The sequence below is a fragment of the Lactuca serriola genome, chromosome 4, assembly GCF_051521515.1.
Source record: "Lactuca serriola cultivar US96UC23 chromosome 4, Lser_US96UC23_V15, whole genome shotgun sequence".
Lineage (NCBI taxonomy): Eukaryota > Viridiplantae > Streptophyta > Magnoliopsida > Asterales > Asteraceae > Lactuca > Lactuca serriola.
This window is the reverse complement of record NC_136411.1, coordinates 228,541,515-228,556,317: the sequence shown is the minus strand read 5'-3', so window position 1 is coordinate 228,556,317 and position 14,803 is coordinate 228,541,515. Positions and strand designations below refer to the sequence as shown.

The window sequence follows — 14,803 nt, the reverse complement described above, 5'->3', positions numbered from 1 at the left end:
TATTGTATGGTATGTGGTATTTTGGGGGAGCTCACTAAGCTTCGTGCTTACAGTTTCAGTTCTGGTTTCAGGTATTTCCGCAAGTAAAGGGAAGAGCTCGGGGTGACAGCATCGCACACACCACAGCTTAGCTTTTATCCTGGGGATGGTTTTAGTTGTTTTGGAATTGATGTAGTATGATACAGTTTTCCGCACAGTATTTTATTATGATTGGGATACATCGCGTATGTTTTTATGTTATGATACTCATGTTATGGTTTTGATTATATTAAAAAAAAAAAATGAAAATTTTTGGGTCGTATTTTTGGGTTGTTTCAAGTTGGTATCAGAGCCCTGGTTTGAGGGATTCGGATACACTTTCGGGTGTATCTGAACTCAAACTAAGGGGAAATAAAAAGATTCTTTTTAAAGGAAAATGTTTTCTAAAAGAATTTTGAAAGCACTTAGGAAGAAAGGAATTTTTAAAAAAGATAAGGGTGTGGTGCATGCGATCAGCCGAGCTCAAGTAAGTACTCCCAAATTACCCATACAAGTTAGTTGTTCAGTTTCAGTTTCAGTAGAACAGCATGCTAGTATAAGACTAAGGATCTAGGAGGATGCCTTATGTGCCGGCTTTATGTGTTACATCTTTATGAGTATTGCATGTTAGTATTGAGTAGACATCAGTAGGATAGCCTGTTTAGGTTATGCCTGATAGTATGAGCTTAGCGCTGTATGCTAGATCAGTTCCTCGTTTTGAGAATAGTTTTGCCTGAGTATGTTTCCTTATTCCGAATGCTGCTTGCTTCGTGCTTTGTGGGAGTTCTGAGTGATGGAAGTTAGCCATTAGGTGAACACGTTACACCACATGTGATCAGGGTTGAATAATCCCAGAGTGCTGGAACTGGCCCTATTGCGCAGCTCTTGTTTGAGTCCAACCGTTATAGGGACGGGTCTTTTACTTGAAGGATTATCGGATCTTCGTCACATGTGATGGTGTTCGGGTGATGGTTAATTAGCATTATAAGGAGACCTGCAGCAGCTGAGGACTAGTTGAGTTGAGTTTGAGGTTTCCCTGGGGCAAGCCTAGGATGAGAGTAGCAGAGATCAGTAGTAGTAGAAGTGACTTGGTGGAGTCAGGGCAGTTCTTGAAGAAAGTACGGATAGATGTGGAAGGTAGTATGGGCCCGTACTACTGGAAGCAGAGGATTCGTACTCAAATCAAGAAAGGCTGAGACAAGACCAGGAAGCTAGTTGTAGTATCAATGATCCCTCAAGATAATTCTGTTTTCTGATGTAGTTATGATGTGTTTCAGAATGGTGGTTCTGCGTTCGAGACCAGCAGCCGGCAGCGGAGGTGCCGGGGAGGGATCAGGTTCAGGTTCGGGGGATGAGCGCATGGATGAGCAGACCCGAGAGTTTCTTTCTTCGGAGATTACGCGCATCATTATAGAGCAGACTCCTGTGATCTTCGGTTCGATCAAGGAGGGGATTCTAGAGCTGATGGATGAGAGATTGGGCACCTTCCGTGCCGAGGTGGCGGCCATGATGGGGACGCGCACCCTTACTTTCAGGGAGTTCAGGGCATGTGGAGCTCCGGACTATCATGGGGCGCGAGACCCCATAGCGAGCACCAGATGGTTGGCAGATGTGGCCAACGCCTTCCGTACTAGCAGATGTCCCGAGGGGGACAAGGTCAGATTGGCGTCCTGTCTTCTGAAGGACAGGGCACGGGATTGGTGGGAGGAGGTCGGACATGCCATTGGGGATGATGCAGCATTGGACGCCATGACCTGGGCTGATTTCTCTACCAGGTTCAGGGCGGAGTTTGCACCGGTCATTGAGGTGCAACAGCTAGCTAGGGAGTTTCAGGACCTCACCCAGACTACAGAGACAGTGGCGGAGATCACCGCCAAGTTCAGGGAGAGGGCTCTTCTCGTTCCTCAGTATGTAGCTGATGAGGAAATGAAGAAGGCCCGTTATCATGAGATGTTGCGGAGCGATATCCGCCAGTTTGTGAGCCGGTCCAGCTGTAAAACGCTGGAAGATATGATTGCTAGGGCTCGGGAGAGGGAGATCGATCTCGAGATGGAGAAGAAGAGGAAACCGGAGGCGGTTTCGGGTTCAGGCGGTTCGGGCAAAAAGCCCAAGGTTTCGGATCACAGGTCTAGGAGTCAGCAGAGCCACGGTCGATGTGGCAAGTGTGGGAGATTGCACGAGGGAGCGTGCAAGGCAGGGAGTTCCGGCTGCTACAAGTGCGGTCGGATTGGGCATTTTAGTAGGGATTGTACGGCCCCTGCTACTGCCGTCGCAGCATCAGATCTGATTTGCTTTCAGTGCAATCAGAGGGGACATAAAAAGTCCCAGTGTCCGAGTTTAGTTTCAGCGGGGAAGGTGGCTGCGCCTGCCCCTGCTACCTTGAGGATTACAGATGGCCGGCAGGGCCGAGCTGATGCGCCAGTGGCGAAGAGTAGGGCGTTTCAGATGACAGCAGAGGAGGCGCGAGCGACTCCTGATGTGGTGACGGGTATGTATCTTCCCTTTTATCTCCTTATTATTATTGAGTAAATGTTGCTTATGATTGTATGTTTTATTCAGGGTCGTTCTCTGTGAACGGCATTCCTGCTTTGGTATTATTCGATTCGGGGGCTACCCGATCGTTCGTATCTCTTGCGCTTAGCAAGAGGTTCAGTAGAGCTCCAGGGGAGCTGGATTGTCCATTAGAGGTTGAGATAGCGGATGATAGGACCGTGAGGGTCGGCAGAGTGCACAGAGGGTGTTCTCTTCAGTTATTTGATGAGCAGTTTTCAGTGGATCTGGTACCTATTCCCCTGCGAAGGAATAAGGTTATTGTGGGTATGGATTGGCTGAGCCCCAATGGGGCGGTGATTGATTGTGAGCTTCATCTAGTGAGGGTTCGCACCCCCAGTGGGGGAGAGTTGGTGATTCAGGGCGAGAGGCCACAGCGAGGACCGACCTTTTGTTCTGCCGCAAGGGCGAGGCGCTATGTTCAGCAGGGTTGCGCCGGTTTCGTAGCTTACGTTCTGGATGCCCGGGAGAAGGGCAAGTCGACAGTGGATGATGTTCCTATTGTTCGAGACTACCCGGACGTGTTTCCCGAGGATTTGCCAGGGATACCTCCTGAGAGACAGGTTGAGTTTAGGATCGACCTCATTCCTGGTGCGGCTCCGATAGCCAAGGCACCGTATCGACTAGCTCCCCCTGAGATGCAGGAGTTGTCTACACAGCTGCAGGAGCTGTTAGACAAGGGTTTCATTCGGCCGAGCAGTTCGCCTTGGGGAGCGCCGATCCTGTTTGTGAGAAAGAAGGATGGGTCGCATCGTATGTGTATTGATTATCGGGAGTTGAATAAGGTAACGGTGAAGAACCGTTACCCACTCCCGAGGATAGATGATTTGTTTGATCAGCTTCAGGGAGCGTCTTGGTTCTCCAAGATCGATCTACGCTCCGGATATCATCAGATGCGGGTTAGAGATGAGGATGTACAGAAGACTGCCTTCAGGACCAGGTATGGTCATTACGAGTTTGTGGTGATGCCATTTGGGCTCACCAATGCTCCAGCCGCGTTCATGGATCTCATGAACCGCGTGTGTAGACCGATGCTAGACCGGTCAGTGATAGTGTTCATAGATGACATCTTGGTATATTCCAAGACGCAGGAGCAGCACGAGGAGCACCTGCGGGAGGTGCTAGAGGTTTTGAGGAGGGAGAGACTTTTCGCAAAGTTCTCCAAATGTGAGTTCTGGTTGCGCGAGGTGCAGTTCCTTGGTCACCTCGTCAACCAGAAGGGTATTCTGGTGGATCCGGCCAAGATAGAGGCCGTGATGCAGTGGGAGGTCCCGAAGTCTCCATCTGAGATTCGGAGCTTCCTAGGGTTGGCAGGGTATTATCGGAGATTTATTCAGGATTTCTCCAAGATAGCAGTGCCGCTCACCCGACTGACCAAGAAGTCAGTGGTATTTCGTTGGGGTCCGGAGCAGCAGACAGCATTCGAGACCCTCAGGCAGAGATTGTGCGAGGCCCCGATCCTTACCTTGCCAGAGGGAGTAGAGGACTTCGTAGTCTATTGTGATGCCTCGATCACAGGGTTGGGAGCGGTTCTGATGCAGCGAGGCCATGTGATAGCTTATGCCTCGAGACAGTTGAAGCCTCACGAGGCTAATTATCCTACCCATGATTTGGAGCTGGGGGCAGTTGTGTTTGCCCTCAAGATTTGGAGGCATTACCTTTTTGGGGTCCATTGTACTATATACACGGATCACAAGAGTTTGAGATATCTTATGGATCAGCCGAGTTTGAACATGAGGCAGAGGAGGTGGTTGGACGTGCTGAAGGACTATGACTGTGAGATCCTTTATCATCCAGGGAAGGCCAACGTGGTGGCCGACGCCCTAAGCCGCAAGGTGTCGGCGACCCCTATCAGGGATCTGTGTATAAGGATGACAGTGATCACTCCACTGTTGGAGCGGATCAAGGAGGCTCATATGGAGGGCCTCAAGGAGGAGAGGCAGAAGTGTGAGAGGATAGTAGGCCGAGTAGCTTCATTTGATTACGACAGTCGGGGTTTGTTGACGCTTCATGGTAGGGTATGGGTACCGTACTGGGGTGGGGTACGGCAGGTATTGATGGACGAGGCTCATAAGTCTCGATTTTCTATCCACCCAGGAGCGACAAAGATGTATCGAGATCTTCGACCTGATTATTGGTGGCCCTGCATGAAGCGGGACGTCGCCTGGTACGTCGAGAGATGCCTGACCTGCCGGAAGGTCAAGGCGGAGCACCAGAGACCTCACGGCAGGATGCAGCCGTTAGACATTCCCGTGTGGAAATGGGAGGACATTACCATGGATTTTGTCACCAAGCTTCCCCGGACCGCACGAGGAGTGGACTCGATATGGGTAGTAGTGGATCGGTTGACGAAGAGTGCCCATTTTATCCCGATCCAGGAGAGTATATCGGCGGAGAAGTTAGCCGATATCTATGTGCGTGAGATTGTGGCACGTCATGGAGTGCCGGTATCAGTGGTGTCCGACCGAGATGTCCGTTTCACATCCAGATTTTGGAAGCGGTTCCACGACGAGATGGGTACTCGTCTCCATTTCAGCACCGCTTTCCACCCTCAGACAGACGGGCAGAGCGAGAGGACGATTCAGACTCTCGAGGACATGCTTAGGGCATGTGTCCTAGATTTCGGTGGCAGTTGGGATACGTATCTTCCGTTAGCGGAATTCTCGTATAACAACAGTTATCATGCGAGCATTGATCGACCTCCCTTTGAGATGCTGTATGGGAGGAAGTGTAGGACGCCGATTTGTTGGGGCGAGGTCGGTCAGCGAGTCATTGGGAGCACAGAGGTGGTGCTCAAGACGACTGAGTTGATCTAGCAGGTCCGTAGTAGACTGCAGACTGCTCAGAGTCGGCAGAAGAGCTACGCCGATAGGAGGCGTTCGGATTTGGAGTTCCAGGTGGGGGATATGGTCCTTCTGAAAGTCTCACCTTGGAAGGGTGTCATCAGGTTCCGGAAGAGGGGCAAGTTGGGCCCCAGATTTATTGGTCCTTTCAGGGTTTTGGCCCGGGTGGGTCGGGTTGCTTATCGGTTAGATCTTCCTGAGGAGCTTAGTCAGATCCACAACACTTTCCATGTGTCTCAGTTAAGAAAGTGTCTGGTGGATGAGTCAGCAGTCGTTCCCCTAGAGGATATTCAGGTTGATAGCAGCCTGAATTATATTGAGAGACCGGTCGCAATTCTAGACCGGAAGACCAAGACCTTGAGGAACAAGGTAATTCAGTTAGTGAAGGTGCAGTGGCAGCACCGGAAGGGGTCTGAGTGGACGTGGGAGGCTGAGGAGGAGATGAGAGAGCACTACCCAGAGTTATTTGCAGATCCAGCCGTAGCAGACTTCGAGGACGAAGTCTGAGGCAAGTGGGGGAGAATTGTAACGACCCGTTCCCGGTATGTTAGTTCATTGGTAATTGTTGTAAGTTTTGCAAGAGGGACTCGGCGAGTTCATAGCCTGACTCGCCGAGTAGGGTCGCGGCTGTGAGCACGCGTGAGCCGGGGACTCGGCGAGTCCATATCCTGGACTCGGCGAGTCCATCCGTCTGGGTGAAACCCTAAATCCCCGGGTTGCCCACTATTTAAACCACCTTATAACCCCATTCTCGCCTCCCTCACCCTGTGAACGCAGTGAGAAAACCCTAATCCTCCCTTGAGAGCTTATAAGTGTTTTTGGTGCCATTTTGTGAAGGTGTGAAGAAGGAGAAGAAGAAAGAAGCAAGGAGAAGAGTTGGGGTGCAAAGATCCAAGGGCGAGTCTGAGTTATTTGAGGTATTTTCGGAGTTCCCTCTTGTTATATGCTTTAAACTTCCACTAGGGCTCTCCTAAGAGCTAGTTGATACTTGTCCCAAGCCTTATGTGTGCATGTATGCCTTAATAAGTCGAGATATCTTTAGATCTGAGTGATGGGGTGTTGTAGAGCCCAGATCTACTGTCTTTTAGGAGTTACTTTGCATATTAATCATAGATCTACCCATTTTGTGCATCTTTTAGCCTTATTTCCCTTTCTCTTGAGGTTGTACACGTAAAGTTGGAAACTTTACGTGGTAAATCAGCTTATTGGACTCAGATCTATCAATTGTATGTGTTGGATTCAAACAAAATCGAGTAAAAACCAGTTGCATGGCGGCAACTCGGCGAGTCGGGAAGAACGACTCGGCGAGTTGGGTCGCGAGTCCCCGATTCCTTCATTTTGGTCAGTGTCGAGTGAATCCAGTGAGTTAGAGAGTGGACTCAGCGAGTTGAGAGTAGACTCAGTGATGGAGGGACTCGGCGAGTTGTTCATACAACTCGGCAAGTCCAGGGCAATCTTCTTAGGATCATGAACAACTCGTCGAGTTTGTTCATACGGCTCGGCGAGTCGGATGAAGATTGTCTGAGTTCTTGGATTAAGAGGGTACTCGTCGAGTCGATGCCACACTCGACGAGTAGCAGCGTGTAGAACTGAGAAGTGAGAGTAGGACTCGGCGAGTTGGGTGGCCCAACTCGGCGAGTCAGCCCAAAGAAAGTTGACTTTGACCAAGGGTAAAAGAGTCATTTTACCCCAAGTGCAGTGTTTAGTATTTGATTGAGTGTGCTTATGGACTTGTAGCCGAGGAGATTCAGGAGCAGCAGCCGTTAGCTTTCCGAGCCACACACACTCAGCAGCCAGCTTACGAGGTGAGTTTCCTTCAAGTAGGGACGGGTCTAAGGCCACAATGCCGGCCCGTCCAATTAGCAGTAGTTTCCGGACTTCGGTCTGATGTAGCAGCTAGTATGTTTGATGCCTTCGTGGCTCAGGCAGGATTTATGTGCTATGTTTTATGTGTTACGTGTTATGTGTTCCGGGCTACGGCTCGATACAGTATGCAGTATATGTGTTCATGCTAGTTGATATGCTATGATATGGTCAGTCAGTTAGTTCCGGACTCCGGTCCGATGCAGGGGACAAGGTCCCAGTTAGTTCCGGATTTCGGTCCGATGCAGTTAGTTCCGGACTTCGGTCCGATGCAGGGGACAAGGTCCCAGTTAGTTCCGGACTTTGGTCCGATGCAGTTAGTTCCGGACTTTGGTCCGATGCAGGGGACAAGGTCCCAGTCAGTTCCGGACTTCGGTCCGATGCAGTTTCCGGGCTTCGGCCCGATGCAGTGGGCAAGGCCCAATATGTGTTTAATGTTATTGTATGGTATGTGGTATTTTGGGGGAGCTCACTAAGCTTCGTGCTTACAGTTTCAGTTCTGGTTTCAGGTATTTCCGCAAGTAAAGGGAAGAGCTCGGGGTGACAGCATCGTACACACCACAACTTAGCTTTTATCCTGGGGATGGTTTTAGTTGTTTTGGAATTGATGTAGTATGATACAGTTTTCCGCACAGTATTTTATTATGATTGGGATACATCGCGTATGTTTTTATGTTATGATACTCATGTTATGGTTTTGATTATATTAAAAAAAAAATGAAAATTTTTGGGTCGTATTTTTGGGTTGTTTCACGTTCGGCTAACGACCCTCCACCGATCAAGCAAGCGGTGGGTGTGAGTGTACACCCATTAAGCGTCATTTTATAGGCCGCAACCTTATACCCACCTTATAGATCGGCTTCGTGAATGAGGCCTACTAACGGTAAGACTAGCATTTTAGTGTTATATATATATATATATATATATATATATATATATATATATATATATATATATATATATATATATATATATATATTAATCTTGTAATATTATATTAGTATAGGGTTGTATTTTAAACTTGTAAAATTCTAGGGTTTGAAATTTAAATTTTCTAAATTAAAACTTTTAATCATAAAACATAAATTTCAAAACTTGAGGACAAGTTTTAAATATTTAAAACATGGAGGATCAAATAACAAATAATCTTAATTAATAATTAATTCCATAATTATCCATATTTGATTTATTTAAAGATTTCTTGCAAGATACTTACCAATTTAATCAAAATAATTAATTAATTATCACATAAGGAAATTAAATATTTTATTAGTTGATAAATATCTTTAACTAGATCAAGATTATAGTCATATATATCAAAAAATCGGATTAGGGTTGATCTAATATGATAAAGGCAAGTTTCCATAAGATAAATATGAAAAAATCCCGAATCTGGCCCTTCCTGACGCTCGAACTCGTCGAGTTCCCAACTGGACCCGTCGAGTCAGGCCAACTCGTCGAGTTCATGACACAAAAACACAAAATTCGAAATTTGCAAACAAGATTCAAACAAACAAGCAACAATTTAATAGAAACCAATCTAGGCTCTGATACCACTGATGGGTTTTAGCCATAACAATTTTCCTATGTGCGCATGCAAAAACCCTAATGCTTGGATCTAGGTTTCTCTAATTAAACATGCTTTGAATCCAAGACTTCTAACAACTAATTAGGTATAAGAACAATACAAAATCAGATCTAGAAGTTTACCTTTGAATCTCTTGTTTTGATCTTGTTATCTTGGAGCTCTAGAGTCACAATTGTCACTCCTCTAATGGCTTACAAACACCAAATAGCAAAGAAGATGATTTGAGAGAGAGGTTAGGAGGAAATCGGCCAGGGGTTCTCTACTCTAGATGAGATGTTGATTTCCCTTGGCCATGAGGTCTATTTATACTTGTAGACTCCTTAAGGGTTTCACCTTAAACCCTAGTTGGATAATCTTTCCTTAAAGCAATCCAAATCCTTTCCTTAGATAAGCATTGAACGATTTGAGGCTATCCCTAGCCCTAGAATCCGTCCACCCTTCATCCAATAAGGATTTACAGTCTAAAGTGTAACTATCAAACAATTGACAGTTTATACCCTCTTATTTAATTAATCTCTTTAAGTCACCAAATTAATTCTAATTAATTCTATGACTTATAACAATATTATTATTCCTTATATTATTCTCATAATATATTAATAATACTTATTCTCTCATAATAAATCATCCTATCAAGTTGCTATGGTGAAGGCAACCCAAAAGGATCATGCACAATCGGGTCAAATACTTGCCTAATATAGTCGCAGCCTTAGACACTATTCCAACACTAACCACTCTGAAATATTTGTAGCAGTAAGACTCCTAGACTCAGGCATCACATATCAGGCCACTCTAGTCCTAATAAGAATACCTAGTCTACTCTAGCATGCATATCATAGCTCATCAGATAACATATTACATCATATCTTATAACACTTATAATGATGGTATTTTGGGAAATCACCGTTCGGGCGCTGGCTGTTCGTATACACGACTCTGCTCTATTTATCTCGGAAGTTCTTATTTTGAAAACTTGTTTTATTATCAAAAAAAATTCTTAAATCCTCGGTTTGAGTTCAGATACGCCCGAAGGTGCACCCGAATCCCTCAAACCTAGGCTCTAATACCAACTTGTAACACCGTAAAAATTAAAACAATTTTTCACTTTTGAAAACACATTTTTAATTAAACAATTCGTTCACAAAACGTCATAACATCATGTTTTCAAATCACAATGTCTCCCAAGATCAAAATACATCCAATTCCCATATGTGTGTACGAATCAAGCCGGCGCCTTCCCGTGGTCATCACTGGTACCTGAAACACATAACATTGAACATTGTAAGCATAAGCTTAGTGAGTTTCCCCAAAATACCACAATAATCACATAATAGCCACTCGAGGCTGTAACTCTGTTGACCCTCTGGTCAATGTGTCTCAGTGGGGCCCTCCAGCCCCAACTCTCTATGGGCCCTCTGGCCCTAGCTTTAGGGACCCGAAAGTCCCAACTCTGTAACTCTGAATCATGCATATCACATATCACAATAAATCACAACACATAATAACATGCAATCACACTGGCATATAACTCTATAATACTCTGTCTCTTAACTCTGTTACCACACTAGGTAAAGTATAGTGAGAAGACTCACCTCGCGTATATCAATAACTCGTAAATCCCGGAAATCACTTGCGCTCGATCCCCCGAGCTATAATCCTCCTATAACACAATATATCTCTAATTAACACATTCACAACTAAGGTTGACTACCCCTATCAAGTAAGCACTGGTCAACTCTAGTCAACGGTCAACTTGACCGGACTCGACGAATGCACTAGAGCGACTCGGTGAGTCTATAAGTGTCCACTGATTCCCTGGGATCCTCTCTCGACACGTCGAGTATTTTCCCAACTCGACGAGGTCCACCTGGCATGAGTTGCGGGGCCACCACGACTCAACTCGCCGAGTCTCAAGAACAACTCGGCGAGTTCCAACTTGACTCAGTCCACCCGTCAACCCTCTTTGACTCTCCCTGACTCACTGAGTCAACCCCTTAACTCGGCAAGACCACTCGCTGAGTGGTTATGGACCATCTTCATGCTACTCGCCGAGTCTGTTCTTCGAACTCGACGAGTCTATGCCATGCATACACTCAAACTCACTCCTGAGGTCAGATCCGTTCCAACAACTCATAGATCCAGTCCTTCCAAGCACATACATCACGTAAAGTTACAATCTTGGTGCTCATGCAAAGGTCCAAAGGCCTTATTTGATGATATGGTCTCTAGAATGCTATTCTAAGCTCATGGCCTCCATTAACACTCATAAAGCTTGAGGGAAAAGAGTCTCTGGACCTCTTTGGGTCCAGATCTAAAGCACCAACACAAGAAGAGGCCAATTACTCCATGGATTATTCCACAAAGAAACCCTAACTCTTAGATTTACACCAAGGACTGAGAAAGGAACGAATGGTTACCTCAAATGAAGTCTCTGAGCTCAGGAATCACTGGATTAACGCCCTCTTTGGTCTCCTCTTGCCTTGATCCTCTTCTATATGCAAAAACACCCACAAATAGTCAAGGATCTTCTTCTACTCTCTCACAAAACACTCAAAGACTCTTTAGGGTTCTCTCTGGGGTTGGTGGCCACAAATGACGGCCATAAGCCCCTTTAAATAGGTCTCATTCCCTGGAAATTAGGGTTTCATTAAACAGCGTGGACTCGCCGAGTCCGGACGCGAACCCGCCCCCAAACCGCGATCATACTCGGCGAGTTTGAGCTCCAACTCGCCGAGTCTCCTCACAAATCACAAAAATTTAAAAGAATAAATAATACCTGAGAATCCGGGTTGTTACATGCAGATAAAGAAAATGTTTTCTTAGGGAGAGGGGTTCATGGTAATTATAGGTTAGGGACGTATTCCGAAACCATAGTCATAAGTACTAAGACCATTGACATGAAGAATAATAGGTGGAAAAGACAGATTTTACACCTCATGTGAGGGCTTCGTAATCGAGCTCATTAGACACTAACATGAATAGGGATAAAAGCTGACCGCATTTTGAAATCCACATAAATGTTTTTCATCAAATTTTCAAAACTTGGACTATACCTAACGGGTTAAACTAGACTACTATTTCTATAATTTACTCTAAATTTTTCGTATTACATATAAAACGTTATCAAAATGTTTATATACAAATATGGTTTTTCTGTTTTATGTTATATAAATTAAGTTCTTTTATGACGAAAAAGAGAAAAGGGAATCCCCTAAACCGCTGCCACACTATAAACTTCCACGAACCTAAATGCAAACCCACACTCTCCCACTATCTCTCTACACATATACACAATCTTTGCGTGCCTTCATCATCGTCTTCTTCTCTTTCTTCAATGGAGGTTAATATCCGAGGCGGATTCTCTCTTCTTCTTCTCGCTATCTTCCTTTCAGGTATATTCATTCTCAAAAACAATTGTCGATTACATTTTTTTTTCAACTTCTGCCGCTTAATTCGCATTGTTCTGAATGCAATGCAGCTGTTTGTTTGATCGTTAAACTTAATTTTCTCTCTATTGAACTTTCGCGAGCTATTAGCTGCTAGTATCAATCGTTTCAACTTCGTATTTCTTTTATTTTACACATTCTGATCATTGATCATATTGTGTACAGCTGCAGTAATCTGAAATATCTTATAAAATCACTGATTTACGAATTTTTGTTGATGCGAACTAGTTCTTGCAACACAATCAGGCCTTTTAACATCGATCGTAGCTATTTGATTCATAGATTTGTTAATAATGCGCGCGAGTTACGATTTTACTTTGTTTGTATCTTCGGTGATCAATGTCGTGATCAAAATCAATTGTGTTCTGAGATGTAACTAGATATGATTCGTGATTTGCAGGAGATGAGGTTTCAGCAGCCGTGTTTAGGTTACAAAACAACTGTAGCTATACAATTTGGCCGGGGACGCTCTCCGGCAATGACGGTGCTGCCTTAGGCGACGGCGGATTCTCATTATCACCTGGCGCCTCTGTCGAGTTCTCTGCTATGCCAGGCTGGTCGGGCCGGTTCTGGGCCCGAACCGGTTGCACTTTCGACGAATTCGGAAACGGTAACTGCCAAACCGGCGATTGCGGCAGTACTCTAAAATGCAACGGCGGTGGTGCACCACCGGTTTCGTTAGCCGAATTCACCATCGGCGGCGGCATCAGCAACAGCGACAAGGACTTTTACGACGTCAGTCTAGTGGACGGGTACAATGTGGGAATCGGCATAAGGCCAACAGGTGGTGCCGGCGACTGTCTCTATGCCGGTTGCATAGACGACCTGAACATCAAGTGTCCGGCGGAACTAAGAGTTGTCGACAACAATGGTGCGGTGGTGGCTTGTAGGAGCGCGTGCGATGCCTTCAAAGGAGCTGAGTTCTGTTGCACTGGGGAGCATGCAACTCCGGCGACATGTGCTCCGACGCAGTTCTCGGAGATGTTTAAAGAGGCGTGCCCGAGTGCTTACAGCTATGCATATGATGATGCTTCCAGTACGTTCACTTGTTCCGGGTCGGATTATCTGGTAACATTCTGTCCAACAACTAGGTTTTGATATCAGAGATTAATTACCAAATTTTGATTTTAGAAACAAAATCATTGAGATTGATGATGACTTGAAAATCTTACTCTTTTTTGTGTCAGATTTTTAATCAGATGAATACTTGATTAGTTTATGTAGGATTTCAGTCTGCAATTGGTACTTATTGTTTTTTTTTTTTTTTTTTCAATAATAAATATCTGTGATATTGGTATTATACTATTATACTATTATTAATACGTAGTAGTTAATTAATTAGGTTTGCCTTGATTTAAATTTTAAATTTTATCTCTCTTCTTAGAAAACACAAATTATCCACCGACTTATTGTACTTGCAATGTCTTGATTTTTAAAATTTTAGATATATTTTAATTTTAATAATAGAAAAAACTTCTGACATATTATAAAAAGTGTTGTTTCTTTTTTTGTATTAAGAAACTTAATATGTACATTACTTAACCCATAAACAATTGTTGCCTTTTTAATGGTATCGTTTCATATTATTGAAACTGTACTTGTTGCATTTACCCAAGACTATAATTAGAAAATGCATAAAAAGTTAAAAACTCCTACCATTAACAATAACTAAGATCAAATAATACAAAAGCAACTAGAGTTTAACAAAAACAACAATCTTTATAACATTACGTAAATGTTAGGGTTATTTCTTTTTTATTTAATGGGTTTAAGGAGTTAAAGCTTATAAATGTAGACCATTATAATTTATATGTGAGTGTTTTTTTGCCTTTGTTAAGACACAAACCGTTTACTTATTTGCCTTTATTCTCGTGAAACTCCCCTCGCATTAAAACTAATGGAACATTATTTGTTGAAATAATGTGTAAAGTATATTTGACATGTGAGTCTAAAAATGTGACATAACCTCATAGATATCCTAGGCGTGTCCAAACTGCAAAAGGATACCTTATGCATGAAATTTTGAAACCATGTTGAAAGTAGGGATGTTATTCGGGTCGAAATCAGACTAAACCAACTCAAACCCGAATAAGGCTAATTGGAGGAATTGAAACCCAGACCGATTAACCTAATATGGGTTTGGTTCGGTTCAGATATTAATCGTTACGGGTCGGTTATTACCTGAATAACCTGAATAACATTCACAATATGATTAACGATCTAATATAACTGAAAAGAACCAAATAAACCGTATTGTGATTCCATACCCCGAATAATATATACAATTTAACTATAAACACTGTAATATTTATTACTTTTGTAGCTTATGATTCTATAACAAACTTTTACAGAAACAAATTTGTTGATTAAAATTAATGAAAGTATACATAATTGTTTCAAATGTGCAAAAAAATACCAGAATTTGTGTAATAAGCATGCACAATAAGGGCAAACATATAATTGTAAGCTTACATGTAAACATGAATTATATATTT

At 44.0% G+C, this 14,803-nt stretch overlaps 1 protein-coding gene across 1 annotated transcript; it reads left to right on the top strand.

Moving 5' to 3' along the window:
* The first annotated feature begins 12,112 nt into the window (after positions 1–12,112).
* LOC145100558 (pathogenesis-related thaumatin-like protein 3.5) lies at positions 12,113–13,534 on the top strand. Its single transcript, XM_079037784.1, has 2 exons — positions 12,113–12,254; positions 12,709–13,534. Exons 1-2 carry the CDS (start codon positions 12,197–12,199, stop codon positions 13,404–13,406), a joined length of 756 nt encoding a protein of 251 aa, XP_078893910.1. The 5' UTR covers positions 12,113–12,196; the 3' UTR covers positions 13,407–13,534.
* The last annotated feature ends 1,269 nt before the right edge of the window (positions 13,535–14,803 follow it).

Bases quoted from the DNA above. Each gene is read 5' to 3' on its own strand.
- LOC145100558 (XM_079037784.1), top strand. From the start codon at position 12,197: ATGGAGGTTAATATCCGAGGCGGATTCTCTCTTCTTCTTCTCGCTATC. The intron at 12,255-12,708 runs GTATATTCATTC...CGTGATTTGCAG, and splicing joins TCTCGCTATCTTCCTTTCAG to GAGATGAGGTTTCAGCAGCC.